This window comes from Mesoplodon densirostris, chromosome 19 (assembly GCF_025265405.1).
Source record: "Mesoplodon densirostris isolate mMesDen1 chromosome 19, mMesDen1 primary haplotype, whole genome shotgun sequence".
Taxonomy (NCBI): Eukaryota; Metazoa; Chordata; class Mammalia; order Artiodactyla; family Ziphiidae; genus Mesoplodon; species Mesoplodon densirostris.
The window spans coordinates 4,045,434-4,064,635 of record NC_082679.1 but is presented as its reverse complement, the minus strand read 5'-3'; the positions used below and the strand labels follow the sequence as shown (position 1 = coordinate 4,064,635).

General features: G+C 54.3%; 2 protein-coding genes across 7 annotated transcripts; both read right to left on the bottom strand.

Moving 5' to 3' along the window:
• Window positions 1–387: 387 nt before the first annotated feature.
• On the bottom strand, window positions 388–3,907 carry LOC132480818 (leukocyte immunoglobulin-like receptor subfamily A member 6). Of its 2 annotated transcripts, XM_060085302.1 has the most exons (8): window positions 3,874–3,907; window positions 3,679–3,714; window positions 3,209–3,493; window positions 2,759–3,061; window positions 2,236–2,532; window positions 1,672–1,974; window positions 681–725; window positions 388–524 (listed from the first exon to the last, which is right to left on the bottom strand). In XM_060085302.1, exons 1-8 carry the CDS (start codon window positions 3,905–3,907, stop codon window positions 388–390), a joined length of 1,440 nt encoding a protein of 479 aa, XP_059941285.1. The 2 variants fall into 2 exon arrangements, with proteins under 2 accessions (XP_059941285.1, XP_059941286.1); XM_060085303.1 differs by lacking the exon at window positions 681–725 and having other exon boundaries at window positions 388–533.
• A 4,076-nt stretch (window positions 3,908–7,983) lies between these two features.
• Window positions 7,984–17,826, bottom strand: LOC132480816 (leukocyte immunoglobulin-like receptor subfamily A member 6). 5 transcript variants are annotated; one of them, XM_060085299.1, is made up of 13 exons: window positions 17,748–17,826; window positions 17,553–17,588; window positions 17,083–17,367; window positions 16,633–16,935; window positions 16,110–16,406; window positions 15,545–15,847; window positions 14,831–14,881; window positions 14,006–14,122; window positions 13,618–13,660; window positions 13,493–13,533; window positions 13,221–13,273; window positions 12,275–12,439; window positions 12,058–12,201 (listed from the first exon to the last, which is right to left on the bottom strand). In XM_060085299.1, the coding sequence occupies exons 1-13, from the start codon at window positions 17,779–17,781 to the stop codon at window positions 12,058–12,060; spliced, it is 1,872 nt and encodes a 623-aa protein (XP_059941282.1). In that variant the 5' UTR covers window positions 17,782–17,826. The 5 variants fall into 5 exon arrangements, with proteins under 5 accessions (XP_059941277.1, XP_059941278.1, XP_059941279.1 ...); XM_060085294.1 differs by lacking the exons at window positions 12,058–12,201; window positions 13,221–13,273; window positions 13,493–13,533; ... (1 more) ...; window positions 14,006–14,122; window positions 14,831–14,881 and adding an exon at window positions 7,984–8,122 and having other exon boundaries at window positions 12,217–12,278; window positions 15,540–15,847; window positions 17,748–17,781; XM_060085295.1 differs by lacking the exons at window positions 12,058–12,201; window positions 12,275–12,439; window positions 13,221–13,273; ... (2 more) ...; window positions 14,006–14,122; window positions 14,831–14,881 and adding exons at window positions 7,984–8,129; window positions 8,270–8,320 and having other exon boundaries at window positions 17,748–17,781.
• Between the last annotated feature and the right edge of the window lie 1,376 nt (window positions 17,827–19,202).

Sequence of the window (19,202 nt, the reverse complement as noted above, 5' to 3'; positions counted from 1 at the left end):
AGGGATGGAGGTCAATAGCACACAGCAGCCAATGTGGAAATTAAAAATAAACAACTGTATTACATGAAAGTGGGCCAGAGCATGAAGGTGTGTAAGGTGTGGAAACAGACCTGCCGTGTGGGGTGTGCCTCACGTCACAGGGGTGAGAGGGGACGGGGCAGTCAGGGAGAGTCATCACTGGTGGGGAGGGAAGGCAGCATGGTTAACCGAGGCCCAGTCCTCCACAGGGGCTCCCAGACCTTCTCCTGCACCCACACCATGTCTCTCCCTCCCTGGTCAGACAGTTCACACAACACGTGCTGCAGATTCTCTTGCAGAACCTCCTGGGCACGTAAGGTCATGTCCAGGGCTCCAGCACTCGGGACGATGCATGGTTTCCTCTTGTGTTCAGCTCCTGGCTGCATCTTGGGTTCCTCCGTGGCCGTGTCGAGCCTGAAAGAGCAGAATCCCGAGGCCCAGCAGGATCAAGCCAGCCATGCCCAGCCAGATGAGATTCTCCACTGTGTAGTGTTGGGGGTGTGAGGGTAGGAATTCTGGACAAAGAGGTCACAAGGTCAGAGCAGATCCCAATCACTCCTGAACCCTGGATGTCCACCCAGGGAACTGGTTCCTTCTGTTCTGTCCTCGACAGGACAGACCCTCGGAGCCCAGCCCCATATCTGAGGATTTCTTTTACTAATCACTGCTGGCGTCTGACTTGTCTTGTGGTGGGTGGATGGCGTCACCTGCTCGTGAGAATCATAAGGTGAGGGTGTGCGTGAGGAGTTGGGGAGACACGAGCCCTTCTCCCGGGTCCTGGGTCCTCCTCTGTGGAGCCCCCGTGCCCCCTCTTATCTTACTGTCTCAGACATTCCTGAGGACAGGACCCTGAGCTGACTGAGCTCACACAGTACAGAGTGTGGGCCCTTCACCTGAACAGGCGCTTCAGTTGGTAACTGAGGTGTGACCCAGCCCTGCCCGCCCTGGACCCACCACCACGTCCCGAGGACCCTCCCTCACCCCACTGCGGGCCTGACTGCAATGGTGGGGAGCTGATCCTTCGAGCCTCCTGGGGGTCAGGATGGGGGCTGAGGGGCGGGGGCTGCTTCTCCCCAGAGCTCGCCCACAGCATCTTCCTCTTCCTCAACATCTTCCTCTTCCCCCCACGCTTCATCCACCCAGCCTCAGAGCCCCTGGATCCCTGGGGTCCCCCTGCATCTTTGCTGGATTCTAGTCCCTTTGGGAGACAAACCTGTCCCCGAGGAGCTGAGGGACATTAGATCCTCTGAAAGAGGCTCCAACTGCCCTGGGGTGGCCAGTGTTCCCCCTGAGCAAAGAGGCCTCAGTGACTCCCCAGTTGTTGAATTGGGGCCTGTACCAGGGGGCTGGGGCCCCCTGCGGGTCCTGGGGATGAGGACCAGAAGGGGGTGAGGATGAGGCTGACCCCGGAGTCCCCACCTCACTAAACTCTCCCCCTCACCTGCCCTGTGTCCTCCCCAAGACCCTCCCACTGCCCACCTGTCACCTCCAGGATCCCAGGTGAGGTGAGAAGGTGTGGGAGGGGATGGGAGGGCCTCTGAGGGGCACAGCCCCCTCTGGGTGACCCTTCCTCGTTCAACCTCAGCCCAGAGTGCTCAGGGGACACAGCCCTGAGCTGTCTGAGTCAGAAAGGACAGGGTCAGGGCGCCTCACCTGAGACCGCGAGCTCCAGGGGGGCACTGGCGTGTGACAGCAGGTAGGGGTTACTGCTGAGTGAGCTGTAGCACCTGTAGGTCCCACTGTGGGCTGAGGTCACAGGACTCAGGGAGAATTCGGCCTGGAAATGCCGACCTCGGTACTTTGATCTAAGACGCAGTGGGGGCTGGGCTGCCCCCTCCTTGGACAGAAGGAAAGTTTCCCTTTTGCTCCCTGACTGACACAGCAGGGTCACGTTCTCTCCTGAGGCCACCACGGGGCCCGGCTGCACCGAGAGGGAGGGCGTGTCAGGGAACCGTCCTAGAGAGAGGAAGCGGGGTGAGGGCTGCCCGCCCCCTGGTTCTGAACTGCGACTCAGCAGGGCCTCCCTGAGGCCCCTCATCTCTGTCTGTCTCTGTTTTCTGTGAGTCTCTCCCTCTCCCTGCCCACCCTCATCTCTCTCTGTCTCTCTCCCTCCCTCCCTGCGGACCCCTCACGCCTGGTCCCAGCATCACCACCTGGGGCTCCCCCGGCAGGGCCTGTGCAGAGTCTGGGTCCCTGACTGACCCGCTGGCTCCTCACCTGCCACCAGGATGTCCAGGGGGTCACTGGGGGCCGACCACTCGGAGGAGAGGTTGTGTCCACCGTAGCATCTGTACCGGCCCCCGTGGGTGCTGGTTACCGGGCCCAGGGGGAAGTCGGCCTGAGAGAGCCCAGCATGGGGCTGCCGGCCAGGGCGCTGGGGGAGGGCCTGTCCCCCCTCCTGGGACAGAGCGAATCTGTCATAGCCGACGTCAGAGCGACACTGGAGGGTCAGGCTCTGTCCAGAGGCCACGACAGGGCCCTGCGGGGTCAGGATGGAGGGCTTCCCAGACACACCTGGGGGACGACCAGCCTTGGCTGTAGGGGCTGCTTCCTCCCATGAAGCCCCTTCTCCCGTCCTGGTCCCCAGGCCTCACTGTTGCTCACACTCTGTGTCTCTGTCCTGTGCGCCCCACTCCCCCCTCACCCCACCCTCTCATCTGGGACAATCCTGGGAGAAAAGCACCTAATAATCTGTCTCGTGCCTCAAAAAGTGCATGAGGCCAGGGTGGGACCTCCTCACCTGGGACCAGGAGCTCCAGCGGGTCACTGGGGGCCGACCACACCTGGGGGGTGTTCCTGTAAAAGCCGTGGCATCTGAACGTCCACCTGTGGCTGGGGGTCACGGGACCCACGGGGAGCAGGGCCCGGGCCTGCCCATCGGGGCGTCGCTGCGTATCCAGGGTCCAGGAGGAGTTGGGTTCTCCTTCCCTAGTCAGAATGAACCTGTCCAGTCCCTGCCATGAGCCACACTGGAGGGTCACGTTCCCTCCCGAGGTCACCGCAGGGCTCGGCAGGGCTGAGAGGGTGGGTTTGCTGTGGGCCCCTAGGAGAGAAGGAGGGAGCTTGTGAAATGGGGCTCACACCCCCCTCCCCTCCCCCAGGGCTGGGCTGTGAGAGGGACACACCCCTGAGAGCAGACCCCCTTCCTGAGGGCAGAGCCTGAGGCCGGGACCCCCGAGTGTCCTCTCACCTGTCACCACCAGCTCCAGGGGGTCACTGTGCTCTGACCAGGCAGTGGGGCTGAAGTAGTAACAGTGATACCTCCCTGCGTCGGAGTGTGTCATGTGTGGGATGGAGAACTTGCCCTTATCCTCGGGCTCCAGTGGACTCTGTGCGTCCCAGAAAGCTGAGCTTCCCTGTTTATTCAGACGGAACCCCTGGGCCCCCGGGGTCCCCTGACACCAGATGGTCACGGGGCTCCCCCAGGGGATCACAGAGCCTGGCTCAGCCCAGATGGTGGGTTTGGGGAGGGTGCCTGGAAGGACATCAGAGGCTGCGTCACAAGACATCCTCACCCCCAGGTCCCCAGCTCTCAGCCCCCAACCTCCCAGACTCCCCCCGCCTTCAGCCCAGAACTGCTGCTCCCCATCCCCATTGCCTGGGGGTGGCCCCTTGTCCCCATGAGCAGGAGGGAGCTGGGACACCTGGGGACAGACTCACCTGGCTGCACCGGGGTCCTCAGGCCCACACTCAGCCCTGGAAGAGAGGCCCCTGTGAGAGGTTTGCCCTGAACCCTGAGCAGCGCCTCTCCTCCCCGGGAGCCTCCTGAGTCCTGGGCTCTCCTGACGGAGCAGCCTGGCTGTGGGCAGGGGTCCCTCCCTGGCCAGGGCTTCCCTTCCCCCTCCTCCATCTCACCAAGGCAGAGCAGGGCCGTGAGGCTGGGGGTCATGGCGTCTCGTCCCTGTGGTCCAGGTGGTGCCTATGGAGGAGACCACGGTGCTCACAGGACAGACAGACACACAGGGTGTGTCCACTGGGAGGCTGGTCCTCCCCGTCACGGGGCGTCACGTCAGCAGCCCCACAGGAAGGGGAACTGCCCCTCCCCAGGAGCCTGGCTCTCATTCCCATGACAGAACCGGTGTCTTCCTGAGACACCCCTTCCAGGTGAGGGTGACCCGGGCACGTCCTTCCCTCTCAGAGCCTCCCCGTTGGGTGTCCTTCGTCCTCAACCCGTCCATCAGCGGGTCCCTGTGGGGTCCTCACCATGGACGGGTGTCACCCAGGCCCTGGCGATGCTTCAGGGAGGATGCAGGTTCCTGCTGCACCGCAGAGCTCAGATCAGCAGAGACACACGTGTAACATCTGCCTACAGCTCCGTGGAGGTCAGCGTGGCTGTGAGCACAGAGGAGAAGTTCAGGCAAATAAGGAAGGAAACACGCCTGCTCCCCTGGCCCCAGAGTGTGGGTTTGCTCTCTGTCTCAGCCCCCTTCAGGGACTTCTCCCTTTTTCTTGAAACAGCGTCCACCCCACCTTCCTGGGAACAAGCCTCTGAGTCGTCCCTTCCTCCTCGGTGCCCTTGATCCTTGGGCATTGTCTCCTTATTATATGCTCCTGTCTTCACTTTTATGGGACAGAGAGTGGGTTAGTGCTCTGACTTTGCAGACAAAGATGATTTAAGTATTCCTCGTCATCCTCCCCCGTGTACCTTGAGCCCTGAAGTTCTGTCTCTGAGCCTCAGCTTCCTCGCCGGCAGCATGTTGTTTGAACCCCACTCCAGACAGGTTGTGGGCTCAGTCGTGCCAGGACATGGATGGGACCCAATATTGGTTAATTTTGAAACCTGATTAAGACATTCTGGATGAGACATGAGAGGGTCAAGGTGTCAGACCCCACAGTCAGGGTGGACGACTGATGTGTCCACTCACGACACCCGTCTGCTCCTGACACTGAGAAATGCTACTTATGGTGGGGTTTTTGTTGTTTGTTTATTTATTTGTTTATTTATTTATTTATTTATTTTTGGCTGCATTGGGTCTTCGTTGCTGTGTGCGGGCTTTCTCTGGTTGTGGCAAGTGGGGGCTACTCTTCGTTGCGGTGCATGGGCTTCTCATTGCGGTGGCTTCTCTTATTGCAGAGCACGGGCTCTGGGCACGCGGGCTTCAGTAGTTGTGGCTCGTGGGCTCTAGAGCTCAGGCTCAGTAGTTGTGGCGCACGGGCTTAGTTGCTCCACACCATGTGGGATCTCCCTAGACCAGGGCTCGAACCCGTGTCCCCTGTATTGGCAGGTGGATTCTTAACCACTGCGCCACCAGGGCATTCCCACTACTTATGTTTTTTTGTGAAATACGTAGGCATGGTGTATTATAGGAGAAGAGAAATGAAAGTTTCTTAAATAGAGAAGGGACCACAACAAAAAAAAGAAGTGAAAGCTTAGTGACTACCAGTGCCTGAGTCCAGCAAGTGGTCATTAGAATAGAGGTTTCCACCTGTGTGTGGAAGGACAGGGACCTCAGGTCCTCAGAGGCAGGGAGGGGTCAGGGCTTCAGGTCAAGTTTGGAATCGGTGTTGCCCCTCCACCTCATTTGTGGCCAGGCACTGGGATATCTGTGCCCACTGACCCAGCCCCAAGGTCAGCACTGAGCCGTGTCCCCTGTGCAGTTGTAAAACAGGTTCAATTCATTATAGTTGTACATGGATATCTGTCCCACCTGTGAGTGTGAGGCTCACCTTGGGGTCATCCCTTCCAGGTACATGCCTAGTCAGATGCTAACTTTGAGAGAGCGGATGCTGTGGGGCAGGGCAGCTGCAAGAAGTCACCCATTTCAGCTCTGAATGTCAGGACAGACCTGGGAGAAACTCTCTATAGAAAATCACGTGTCTGGGAGCTGAGCATTAGGAATGAACATAAAAGATAAATCCTAATAATGAGAAAAAGTGCTAAGAAGACTATCTACAGAGCTAGTAACTTGTATTATCCTATCCAAGGAGATAGAATACTAGGAATATATGAAACATTTTAATTTAAGCATGTTTACACATCTGAAAAATTAAAGAAGGAAAATAAATTCTGGAAACAGCAAAAGGGATTATATTGCAAAAGTATATAGGATTTTAGCAATGAATTAGGCAAACACTTTACAGGTAAAACATAATACTTTCATTAATACACTCAAGATATTCTTTCCATCAAGGAGAAGATACAGCTGAAGAGCCAATCATGAACTTGGAATACAACATTGAGGAGATTGTTTAGGATGCAGTGCAGAGAGACCGGAATTAGAAAGTTAAGGTAGATGAGGAATGGAAAGAGAAGGGCCCATGGATATTGTGAATTTCAGAATGAAATCAGTGAGGACAATGTCTGCGACAGCATGAAAGGCCAATTGTTGGTCTTTTACAGAGATGTAGCGAGAACTTACAATTGCTAGGGTGCGTGTGTCTATACATGAAGTGTGTCTTGCTATTTCGCAGCAAAGGGAAGGAAATTGAAGAGAGAAAATGCCAAAAGATATGGGGAAAATACAGTCAAGGAATTAACTGTGAGTGAGGAATTCTATACTCACCTAAATTATCATTAAGGGGCAAAGGTGAAGGGGTCAGCAGGGGAGAAATGCATACATATGAGAGACTTGGGCGTTTCCAACCTGCTTGGACTCATATCTCCCATGTTAAACCTTCATGTCAGGCTCAGCGTTTCTCCCACAACTGATTATGCCTGTTTTCTATTTACCTCTAGTGTGAAATGTACTGGGATTTGGGCATCACAATTTCACTGAAACCGTGGCATAAGATTGAGGTGGAACTTACTATGACCTACAGGATAGAAGGACCTCAGGGTCATCTGTGAGGTGCCACGGTGGGCTCATACTCACTTGTGAAAGTTGATTCTATTCCCAACTGTGTATCCAGTGCACTCAAACTGGCATCTTGAAGTTGGGCATGAAGGGAGTATTTACCAAAGAAAGAGATAATGTAAACAAATCAGAACACTGAGGAAAAGTGATGTTTTCCTAGAGCTGGTTTGCCAGCACACCACCTGGCTGTCACTTCAAACACCTTGCGCTCATTCATAAATCTATTTATTTATTTATTTTTGGCTGCGTTGGGTCTTCATTGCTGTGCACAGGCTCTCTCTAGTTGCGGCAAGCGGGGGCTACTCTTTGTTGCGGTGCGTGGGCTTCTCATTATGGTGGTTTCTCTTGTTGCGGAGCCCAGGCTCTAGGAGCGTGGGCTTCAGTAGCTGTGGCACGCAGGCTCAGTAGTTGTGGCTCACGGGCTCTAGAGCACAGGCTCCATAGTTGTGGCACACGGGCTTAGTTGCTCCATGGCATGTGGGATCTTCCTGGACCAGGTCTTGAACCCCTGTCCCCTGCATTGGCAGGTGGATTCTTAACCACTGCGCCGCCAGGGAAGTCCACCTTGTGCTCATTCAAACTGATGGTATTTTGGCAGAAACTCTTCCGTGTATGATTTTGGAGGAGAATAAGACTTGAGGGGGTCCAGAGAGGGTTTTCGGAAATGGTTTGGGATTTATGTGTTTTAAACTAGACCTGAATTTCACCCATTTACTCAGTTGATTAAAACATATTCTGGTTCTAGGCTGAAGGGATAGAGGTCAAGAGCACACACCAGTGAGTGTGGAAATTAGAAATAAAGCAAAATGTATTACAGGAAAGTGGCAGAGCAGGAAGGTGACTGTAGGTGTGGACCCAAACCTGTGGTGTGGACCCAAACCTGTGGTGTGGACCCAAACCTGTGGTGTGGATGTGGCCTCAAACCACAGGAGTAAAACAAGAAGGGGAGTGGTCAAGAATAATCAATAATGGTAAGGAGGGAAATTACCACACTTTAGTTCCAGAAGAGTCTCTACAGGCAACAACCCAGGCATTTCCTGCGTGCCAGCATTTATCCCCCTTGAAATTCTCAGCAGACAGTTCCCTCAATTCATACTGCAGATTTTCCTCCCAAACCTCCTAGTCATACAAGGATCGAACTCACCGAATGGTGGGTTTGTTCCCTCTGTGTTTACCTCCTGGCTGCATCTTGGGTTCCTCCGTGGCCGTGTTGAGCCTGAAAGAGCAGAATCCTGAGGACCCGCAGGATTGAGCCAGCCACGCCCGTCTGGGTGAGATTCTCCACTGTGTAGTCTTGTGGGTATGAGGCTAGGAACTGTGGAAAAAGAGGTCACAGAGGTCAGAGCAGATCCCAAATCACCCTAGGATCTCTCCATGTCCTCTCAGGTCCCCTGCATTCCATTAACAGGTTGTGACCCTCGGAGCCCAGCCCCAAATTAAGAATTTCTCCTAGTCATCACTGTTGGCGTCTGACTTGTTTTGTGATGGACTGAGAATGTCAGTTACCCCTGAGAACAAAAAAGACAGGGTATGGGTGAGGAGAGGCAGAAATGCTTCAGTAATCTCTCTGATCTTGAATGAGTCTCTGGAGCTGATCATGCCAGTCCCGGTACCTGGAGGTGAGCATCTCCAGTGTCTCCTCTGCATCTAATTAGGAGGCAAAGATGAACACGTGGGGTTTCAGTTTGTCCTGAAAGGACGCAGACCTGAAGTGTCAGGGGTACCCTTATGGCCTCAGTTTCCCAAGATGTCACTCCATAGCCGTCCCCAGACTGGGCGCCATCAGCCCAGACCTGCTCTTCCCCCCTCAGGTGACGGGGGTGGCGGTTGGGGAGCTGCAGCAGGAGGTCTGGGGAGAGCTCACTCCCCTTGACCTGGCTCCCTAGGCCCCGACACAGCCCTGGGCTTCTACGCAGAGATAACACATACAACAGCTACAACATAAAGGGGTAAGAACAAGGAGACCTATAGATTTGTAAGGTTTCTACGTCTCCCTTGAAAAGGTAAAATACTAACTCTACCTTTACTGTGTAAAGTTAGGTATGTGCCTGATAATCTCTAGAACAGCCACTTCAACAGCAGTCAAAGACTTATAGTTACAGCACCAACAGAGAAATTAAAATGGTATGCTAAAAATATTTTTAAATCCCAGGAAAGGGTAAATAGAAGAACAAGAAAGAGGGGGGACAAAACTTAAAAAAAAAAGAAAACGACAAACCTAAGTAACAGTCTTTTATCAGTAATAATATTATATGTAAATGGGCTAAACACAGCAATTAAAAGAGCTTGTAAGATTGGTTTAAGAAAAAACCACCACCTACACTATGAAGTCCATAAGAAACTCACTTCTTTTTTTTTTTTAATAAATAAATTTATTTATTTATCTATTTTTGGCCGTGTTGGGTCTTCATCGCTGTGCACGGGCTTTTTCTAGCTGCGGCGAGCGGGGCCTACTCTCTGTTGTGGTGCGCGGGCTTCTTATTGTGGTGCGTGGGCCTCTTATTGCGGTGGCTTCTCTTGTTGTGGAGCATGGGCTGTAGGTGCCCTGGCTTTAGTAGTTGTGGTGTGAGGGCTCAATAGTTGTGGCGCACGGGCCTAGTTGCACGGGGGATCCTCCCAGACCAGGGATCGAACCTGTGTTCCCTCCATTGGCAGGAGGATTCCCAGCCACTGCGCCACCAGGGAAGTCCCAGAAACTCACTTCTAATATAACATGTAAATAGGTTAAAAGAATGAACAATATGAATGAACGTTGGAAACATTATTCAAAGTGAAATAAGGCTGACACAAAATGTCACGTTTTGTATGATTTCACCTACACAAACAGCCTAGAATAGCCAGATTCCTAAAGGCAGGAATTAGAATGGAGATGACCGGTGGCTGGTTCTTAGGGGGCATGGGGAGTTCTTGCTTAATGGGTACAGAGTTTCTGTTTGGGATTATGAAAATGTTCTGGAAGATGGACAGTGGTCATGATTGCCGAACATGGTAAATGTACTTAAGGCCACTAACTTCGCACTTTAATAATGTTTAAATGGTGGTAAATATCATGGTGTGTATATTTTACCACATTAAAAAAGTAGAAGGATGAAAAATGTACTATGCAAACACTAATCAGAAGAAAATTCAAGTGGTTGTATTGCTTCCCTGTACCACAAATTACCACAAACTTGGTGGATTAAAACAGCCCAAATATATTATCTTATGGCTCTTGGAATTCAGGAGTATACAATCAGGTCACTGGTATAAAGTCATGGAACAGGGAGACATTCATTTACTTCATCTCAATCAAGAACCGGAAGTCCTGAACGCATTTGAATTCTATATATTGACCATGTATGCAGCGATGCTGGAAAACTCCTTTTTAATTAGAGTAGAACATCTTTACATTATTTTGGATTTTCTACAAACACAACTGTGCAGTCTCTTAATAGTACAATATTATTCTTATCCACTTCAGAGCTTCTCGCTTTGTTTTGTTTTACTTACTTGGTTGGTGCCTCCAGTGCCCTGGTGAATACAAGTGGTCATAGGGAACATACTTGGATCATTGCCCATCATAGAAGAAAGGACCTCAGGTTCTCACCTTTACGAAAGATGTCTAGTGTTGATTGTTAAACATGCCTTCATCAATGAAAGGAAATTCCCTTTTATTTCTGATGCGATTTTATTTTCACCAGGAACTGTTAGTATATTTTATCAAAGGCTTTGTCTGCATCTATTGAGATGATTATTTTTTATTTGTTCTATTAAAGTATTGCATTATGTGATAGATTTTTAAAATTTTAAGTTACTCTATCCTTCAAAAAAAAAAAGACCCCAAAGTATGGTCATGACGTAATGTCCTTTTAATATATCACTAAATCTTATTTGTGTACACTTTGTTTAGGGATTTCCATCTAAGCTCATGTGAGAGATCTTCCTGGGACTTTCCCATTTATAATTCCCTTGTCAGGTTTTGGTGTAAATATTTTCCTGATCTGATGTGTTGAGGTATGTTTCTTCTTTTTCTGTTCTCAGGAAATGTTTGTGCAATTTTGGGGTGTCTGTGTGTGTGTGCTTGTGTGTGTGTCTTTCATGAGTACATGAGTGCTTGGAAGAAACCACCAGTGAAGCTTCCTGAACTGTACACTTACACATCGGAAAGTGATGACCACCATAGTATTTGTCTGCATCTCATCACACAGTTGCAATTTCTTTTTCTGGTGAGAACATTTAAGATCTACTCTCTTCAAAACACTCAAGAATGGGATACAGTGTGATTAGCTATAACCACCATGCTGTATATTAGATCCCCAGAATTTATTCATCTTATAACTGGAAGCTTGTGCCCTTTGACCAATATCTTCCCATTTCCCCCTCGCTCCAACCCCGGTAAGCACCATTCTACTATTTCTTTCATTTTGAATTTTTTAGATTCTATATAGTTCAGTCGTGGGTAAGTTTTGATTACAGAATCAATGTATAAGGTGATAGATTTTCCATTTATTCTTATATCCATTTAGTAAATTGTACACTTGAAGATTTCCATTCCGTCTACATTTTCTGTATGTTGGTATCAAATTTTTCATAATGTTCTGTTACTATTTTTATAAAGTTTGTAGGATTCGTAGTGCTGTCTGCAATTTCTTTCATGATTTTAGAAATGTGTGCCTTCTATCTTTTTCCCTCGGCCGTGGTGGCTAGGATTCATGAATGTTTTCAAGAATGAGTTTATTTGTTGCCTTAATTGATTTTCTCTACTTTTTGGTTCTCTTCATTATTAGCTACCCTTGTCATTATTATTCCCACCTTCTACCTTCATTTGAAATAATTTGCTATTTTTTCCTAAAGTCTTGGTATTATATGTTAGGTCATCGATTTTTTTAAAGGCTTTTCTAATATATTCATTCATGATTCTTAATTTTCTCAATTCATATCTTTGATGTGTATTGTTTACAATATCATTCATTGAAAACATTTTCCCACTTCTGTTTTGTTTTATTGTTTTGATTTTGGTTTTCAATTCACACATTGATTTTTGAAAAGTCTGTTGCATTATTTCCCAAATGTAAGGATATTAGTTATCTTTGAGGGTGGAATCAGGTGACTGCGAAGGGTCCCAGGGGCTCCTGGTGGTCTGTGTTGGGAGTCCAGGCTGTCTGATGGTCGTTAGGTGGTGTCCACTGTGGGCAGGCAGCTCCTGTGCCTTCCGGGGTCCGTGCAGTCTTCCTCCCTGGAGCGTGGGGTCTGGGTCCTTCCTGGGCTAGCGGATGGCGAGAGCAGCATACACGCTGGGCTCTTCTGGGGGTTCCCCTGACTGGGGGGCAGGGGGTGCAGTCTCCCGTCTGAAGGTCAAGTGGTTCAGCTGGGCATAGGTCACATCCTGGGGGGCTTCAGATGCGGCGGCCTGTGGTGAGGGAGAGGGAGGGAGGGTGGTTGGAGTGGGGGAAGACTGGGGGCCCAGACAGGATGGGACCCACCTGACTGTCCCTCTGCCCATCCTCTTCCACTTGTCTGTCCTTCGTGTCCAGCAATCTCCCCGACAGGGAGGAAGGAGAGGTGGCCACCCCCCGCCTTAGTCTTGATCTTGAGTGGTTCACCTGGGCATACATCCCCTCCTGGGGGTCTGCATCCTGCCTGTTCTGCTGGAGGGAGAGAGTAAGACAGAAAGGGGACTTCCTGGATCCACTGTGATCTCCCGTCAGCTTTCCACTGTGTTGCCAGAGTGATACTTTAAAACCTTAGGTCAGGTCACTTTCCTCATGGAAACTCCAGGGACCTCCTAACACCTTGGAGCCTCTGGATTCTTTCTACGGTTCTGATTTCTGTATTAACACATTATCTCCCTTGCTCATTTGGCTCCAGCCGCACAGCCATCTTCCTGCAAAAGCAGGTCTCTGCCTCAGGACCTTTGCACTTGCTGCCCCCCACCCCCATGCACTCTGTCACCTTCTCTTGCTTTACTTTCCTTATCGGGACCTTGCATTCTAGGACGCTACCTGCTTCTTTACATATAGTCTCTCTCACCCACCAGGTGAGCTCCCTGCTGCACCTGCAGCACCTACAGGGAGCCGGGGGGATGCGCTCTCCTTGTGCACCACTTTTGGGTGAATGAAGGAAGGGGGGCCTGGGGACTTTCAGGTGATTCAGTAATTCACAAATCCTCTTGAGACGTGGGGCTTCTCTGCAATGCCAGAAGGTCAGACAGAGGACGAGGAGCCAGGAAAGGGGACCCCGAAGGAGGGGCCATGAGGTCACAAGGAAACAGGAGGGGTGGAGTCACAGCAGGAGGACCCAGGAAGCCCAGAAGGAGAAGTCAGTGTGGGACGCTGCTGGAGCTGGGATGTTAGGACAGAGGCGTGTCCATTGGACTGAGTTTGGCAACAAGAAGGTGTTTGGTGGCCTGGACAGGAGCAGGGGTCTCACCGGATGGTCCAGCTGCACCCCCTCCTCAGGCTGTGGGTCCTTCACGGCAGCATCTGCTGGGGAGGAACAGGGTGTGTACCGCTGGGCGGGCTTCCCCGAGATCCCTCAGGGCTGGAGCCCCCACAGTGCACCCAGAAGGGGCCACTGAGACCCAGGGGTGAGGGGAAGTGTGGGGTTTCCGTCCGCACCCCCTGAGCCCACCCCTTCCCAGCCTTCCCCTCCCCCACTGCCTCCAGAACCCTGTGTCCCCCACCCCGTCCGCTTCTGCTCACAGAGGGCCTGGTCCTGGGCGGCGGCGGCGGCTGGGCAGGAGCTGGGGAGGAGGCGGGCGTGTTAGGGGAGAATGAGGGGGAGCTGCGGGCGGGGTGGGCCTGGGTGTCTTCTGGGCGGGAGTTACCTGCTCTGCAGGCCTCTGTCCTTGGGCTCTGGGTCTGCAGCCCCTGCGGGAGGGTGCAAATCAGCCTCGCCCTGGGCTGGGGCAGGTGACAGAGGCTGGGCCCTGGGACTCTTGGGACCCCCGCCCCTCACACGGGATTCAGGAGGAAAGAAGGAGACCTGAACTCACACTCGCGTACACGTTTCAACACTTCATGAGGTTGAAAAGGAGGAAAATACCTTAAATTATACATGGCAGCTGACAGTACGTGTTTTCTTTCTAGATTTTTGAGTTTCAGACTCTGGACCATCTTTTTCTAAGCTGACCTTGCCCATCTCTTGGTTTCCCTTTGGCTGGTGCCCTAAGCCCAACACCTGCAGGGGCCTGGGTCACCCCGTTCCCTACTCACCCGACTTCCTGCGTCTGCTCTGACCCCGGTGTCGGACGAGGAGGACGAGGAGGACGAGGAGCAGCAGGACGAAGGCCACCGAGACCCCGATCAGAACGTTCAGGTACCGTTTGAGACCTGGGGCACCAGTGACGTCATGAGTGAGCCCAAGATGCCATTCAGTTGAGCTCCTACTGTGTGCAGGCCCGTGCTGGGGTCTGTGCATTCATCTCCTCTAACCCGCCCCACCCATTTTACAGACGAGGAAACTGAGGCACAGAGAGGGAATTCACAAACCCCAGGTGACCCAGCCTGGACATGGCAGAGCTGGGATTAGAACCCAGAGCTGTGAGCTCCCTGAGCTGTCTTCCTGCTGCGCCCCGCCCAAGGTGGACACCAGCTTTGTGCTCTGGGGGCTTCTCATCTGCAGGGGGGCCTGTCCGAGGGTCTCATCTGGAGCCGAGGGTCTTTCCTTGTTACCCTACCCTCCCCCACCACAGCAGGGACTGGGGTAGGGGCCAGTTGTGTGCAGTGGACTCTTCATCTTTCCCTCTCCCTCCCCGTACAATGCCAACATCACTGCGGCACTGGGGACTGGCCCCCATACAGTCACATCCTCAGGGGCCTCCCTGTGAGGCCTCCTCTCCTGGGGGGTCACAGCCAGAAGTCAGAACTGAAGGAAATTTAAGCTCTGGGCCACGATTCTCTGCTTTTACACTTGGAGAAACTGAGGCCCAGGCAGGGGAAGGGGGTCCAAATGAGCATCTCCAGAGGTGCCTGGACCAAGGGCATAACTGAGCCCTGCACCCCTGGACCCAACACCATTTCCCACAGACTCTCACTCACCCGTCTGCGGGCCTGGCTCCGTGGGGGGAAGGATCCCAACTTCAGAGCCTCCTGGGGGTCAGGACAGGAGGTGAGGGTCGGGGGCTGCTTCTCCCCATGTCAGCCCACCGCTCCTCCCCCAGGATGGGCCCCGAGGGGTCATTCCCTCTCCATGACCCCCACCCTTCATCCACCAGCCTCAGAGCCCCTGGAGCCTGTGGTCACTCCAGCATCTCTACCTAACTCCCAGCACCCCTGGGACACAAGCTGTGCTGAGATTGGGTCAGGATTTAGAGCAGCTGAGGACCTCAAGGGACAGGCCTGGGGCCAGGTGTCCACGTACTGGACAGAGGCCCCAGTGGCTCACCAGCTCTTGAATTGGGCCCTGTGTGTGGGCGGTGGTGTCCCCAGAGGATCCTGGGAAAATGCCTGTAGTTGGGTGAGGGACTGCGGCTTCCCTGGGAGCCCCCCCCTTCTGCTCACACTCTTGTGCTGTATCTGCTCTGGGGCTGCCCTTGGCTTTCCCCCTCCTCCCGTCTGAGAAGTCTGGTGACCGGACTGAGAAGGAGCAGGGACGGGAGGGCCTTGTTTCCCTCCATCCCTCTGCAGGCTGGATCCCCATCCGGATGACCCTCCCTTAACTCTCCTTTGGAACCCCCACTCCTATCCTAGAAAGGGGGTCACCTTCAGGGCTGACAACAGGGACACAGAGGCAACAGGGCTGGGGCGCCTCACCTGAGACCGCGAGCTCCAGGGGGGCACTGGCGTGTGACAGCAGGTAGGGGTTACTGCTGAGTGAGCTGTAGCACCTGTAGGTCCCACTGTGGGCTGAGGTCACAGGACTCAGGGAGAATTCGGCCTGGAAATGCCGACCTCGGTACTTTGATCTAAGACGCAGTGGGGGCTGGGCTGCCCCCTCCTTGGACAGAAGGAAAGTTTCCCTTGTGCTCCCTGACTGACACAGCAGGGTCACGTTCTCTCCTGAGGCCACCACGGGGCCCGGCTGCACCGAGAGGGAGGGCGTGTCAGGGAACCATCCTAGAGAGAGGAAGCGGGGTGAGGGGCTGCCCGCCCCCTGGTTCTGAACTGCGACTCAGCAGGGCCTCCCTGAGGCCCCTCATCTCTGTCTGTCTCTGTTTTCTGTGAGTCTCTCCCTCTCCCTGCCCACCCTCATCTCTCTCTGTCTCTCTCCCTCCCTCCCTGCGGACCCCTCACGCCTGGTCCCAGCATCACCACCTGGGGCTCCCCCGGCAGGGCCTGTGCAGAGTCTGGGTCCCTGACTGACCCGCTGGCTCCTCACCTGCCACCAGGATGTCCAGGGGGTCACTGGGGGCCGACCACTCGGAGGAGAGGTTGTGTCCACCGTAGCATCTGTACCGGCCCCCGTGGGTGCTGGTCACCGGGCCCAGGGGGAAGTCGGCCTGAGAGAGCCCAGCATGGGGCTGCCGGCCAGGGCGCTGGGGGAGGGCCTGTCCCCCCTCCTGGGACAGAGCGAATCTGTCATAGCCGACGTCAGAGCGACACTGGAGGGTCAGGCTCTGTCCAAAGGCTACGACAGGGCCCTGCGGGGTCAGGAGGGAGGGCTTCCCAGACACACCTGGGGGACGACCAGCCTGGGCTGTAGGGGCTGCTTCCTCCCATGAAGCCCCTTCTCCCGTCCTGGTCCCCAGGCCTCACTGTTGCTCACACTCTGTGTCTCTGTCCTGTGCGCCCCACTCCCCCCTCACCCCACCCTCTCATCTGGGACAATCCTGGGAGAAAAGCACCTAATAATCTGTCTCGTGCCTCAAAAAGTGCATGAGGCCAGGGTGGGACCTCCTCACCTGGGACCAGGAGCTCCAGGGGGTCACTGGGGGCCGACCACACCTGGGGGGTGTGCCTGTAAAAGCCGTGGCATCTGAACGTCCACCTGTGGCTGGGGGTCACGCGACCCACGGGGAGCAGGGCCCGGGCCTGCCCATCGGGGAGTCGCTGTGCATCCAGGGTCCAGAAGGACTTGGGTTCTCCTTCCTTAGTCAGAATGAACCCTTCCCATCCCTGCCATGAGCCACACTGGAGGGTTACGGTCCCTCCCGAGGTCACCACAGGGCTCGGCAGGGCTGAGAGGGTGGGTTTGCTGTGGGCCCCTAGGAGAGAAGGAGGGAGCTTGTGAAATGGGGCTCACACTCCCCTCCCCTCCCCCGGGGCTGGGCTGTGAGAAGGACACACCCCTGAGAGCAGACCCCCTTCCTGAGGGCAGAGCCTGAGGCCGGGACCCCCGAGTGTCCTCCTACCTGTCACCACCAGCTCCAGGGGGTCACTGCGCTCTGACCAGCCAGTGGGGCTGAAGTAGTAACAGTGATACCTCCCTGCGTCGGAGTGTGTCATGTGTGGGATGGAGAACTTGCCCTTGTCCTCGGGCTCCAGTGGACTCTGTGCGTCCCAGAAAGCTGAGCTTCCCTCTTTATCCATTCGGAACTCCTGGGCCTCCGGGGTCCCCTGACACCAGATGGTCACGGGGCTCCCCCTGGGGATCACAGAGCCTGGCTCAGCCCAGATGGTGGGTTTGGGGAGGGTGCCTGGAAGGACATCAGAGGCTGCGTCACAAGACATCCTCACCCCCAGGTCCCCAGCTCTCAGCCCCCAACCTCCCAGACTCCCCCCGCCTTCAGCCCAGAACTGCTGCTCCCCATCCCCATTGCCTGGGGGTGGCCCCTTGTCCCCATGAGCAGGAGGGAGCTGGGACACCTGGGGACAGACTCACCTGCCTGCACCGGGGTCCTCAGGCCCACACTCAGCCCTGGAAGAGAGGCCCCTGTGAGAGGTTTGCCCTGAACCCTGAGCAGCGCCTCTCCTCCCCGGGAGCCTCCTGAGTCCTGGGCTCTCCTGACGGAGCAGCCTGGCTGTGGGCAGGGGTCCCTCCCTGGCCAGGGCTTCCCCTCCCCCTCCTCCATCTCACCAAGGCAGAGCAGGGCCGTGAGGCTGGGGGTCATGGCGTCTCGTCCCTGTGGTCCAGGCGGTGCCGATGGAGGAGACCACGGTGCTCACAGGACAGACAGACACACAGGGTGTGTCCACTGGGAGGCTGGTCCTCCCCGTCACGGGACGTCACGTCAGCAGCCCCACAGGAAGGGGAACTGCCCCTCCCCAGGAGCCTGGCGCTCGTTTCCACAGGGCTCAGGCTGGAGTGGGCAGCGGGCTTCTGCAGACATACCTGAGCACGTCTGAGGCCTCACTTGACCCATAAGCTGCTGCCTTCGTGGCCTGAAGTCCTTTTTGACCCAAGCATCAACATATTTATTGGGTATTTGCAATGTGCCTGGTTTAGAAGTACATCCTTGGACACGACAGATTCAAACCCTGAGCTTGCAGAGCTCAGATTGGCAAACAAACAAACAACTGAACAACGACCACCAAAGAACCCCAGAGATATTCAGTGTGTATGTTTCCTGTTCCTGCTGTGGCGACCACAAGTCCATGGGTTAAAGCAACACAGATTTATTACTTTACGTTCTGGAGGTCAGAAGTCCAAATGGAAACCCTGTGTTAAAATCAAGTTGTTCTCAGGCTGTGTTGCTCCTGAGGCCCTGGGGTGGACTTCATTCCCCCACGTTTTCAAGCCTCTGCAGGCTGCCCGTGCCCCTTGCCTCATCCCCTCCCACCTCCCAAGCCCGCAGGCGCGCCGCCTCTCCTGCTTCTGCCTCGGAGTCCCATCGGCCTGGCCTCTGGCCTCGCTGACTCGCTCCTTCTGTCATCAGGACCTTGGTGGTAACAGGGGCCCCCGCCCCCGGGTAATCCAGGACCGTCTCCCCGTCTCCACCACGGAGAAGGTGCTTTGGGGGGATCTTAAAGGGAAATTCAGGGCTCATCCTAAGATTACAAAATGATGATAATACAAATAGAACTCAGTGTCCTTCCGTGCAGAGTAAGGTAGAGCAGGTGGTGAGTTTGGAAATCACGGTGACATTCCTGCTCACCCCGGCTGAGCAGAGGGACAAGAGGACAGAGCCTGGGAGGCCACGCGGACTAAGAGGATACCTGGGGCAGGGGCCCGTCACCCGCAGCGAGGGTTTCGACACTAAAGATTCCACAGGAAGCACAGCAGCTACTCCCCTCCACAGCAGTCTCTGTTAGCATCCCAGATAAGACGGATAACGTCTCCTTTTTCAGAAAACAGTTTCTGCGCGTCATAAACCCCAGATGTGCTCCCCAGACACGGTCCAAATATGCCATCAAGTGCCGAGAGCCCGGGGCTGGGTTCGAGCTGGACGGTCAGAAGGTCAGTGGTTCCTGCACAAGGTACTTCCTCCGCCCACACTTCAGTGGTTTGTGTTCATCTGCAAATGCTCCCAGATCATGGAATCCTGTTTGGATCAGTGAGATTCAAACAAGCTCACGAGTGGAGATGCTGGGT

What these genes read in the sequence shown, in the direction of transcription:
- LOC132480816 (XM_060085299.1), bottom strand. Translation starts at nt 17,781, where the DNA reads ATGACCCCCAGCCTCACGGCCCTGCTCTGCCTTG. An exon ending in CGCCCAGGACCAGGCCCTCT is followed by an intron (nt 13,274 to 13,492) that starts GTGAGCAGAAGC and finishes CCTCCCCAGCAG; the next exon opens with ATGCTGCCGTGAAGGACCCA. An exon ending in ATGGGCAGAGGGACAGTCAG is followed by an intron (nt 12,202 to 12,274) that starts GTGGGTCCCATC and finishes CCCTCACCACAG; the next exon opens with GCCGCCGCATCTGAAGCCCC.
- LOC132480818 (XM_060085302.1), bottom strand. Translation starts at nt 3,907, where the DNA reads ATGACCCCCAGCCTCACGGCCCTGCTCTGCCTTG. An exon ending in CACGGCCCTGCTCTGCCTTG is followed by an intron (nt 3,715 to 3,873) that starts GTGAGATGGAGG and finishes CCTCTCTTCCAG; the next exon opens with GGCTGAGTGTGGGCCTGAGG. An exon ending in GCTGGAGCTCCTGGTCCCAG is followed by an intron (nt 2,533 to 2,758) that starts GTGAGGAGGTCC and finishes GTCGTCCCCCAG; the next exon opens with GTGTGTCTGGGAAGCCCTCC.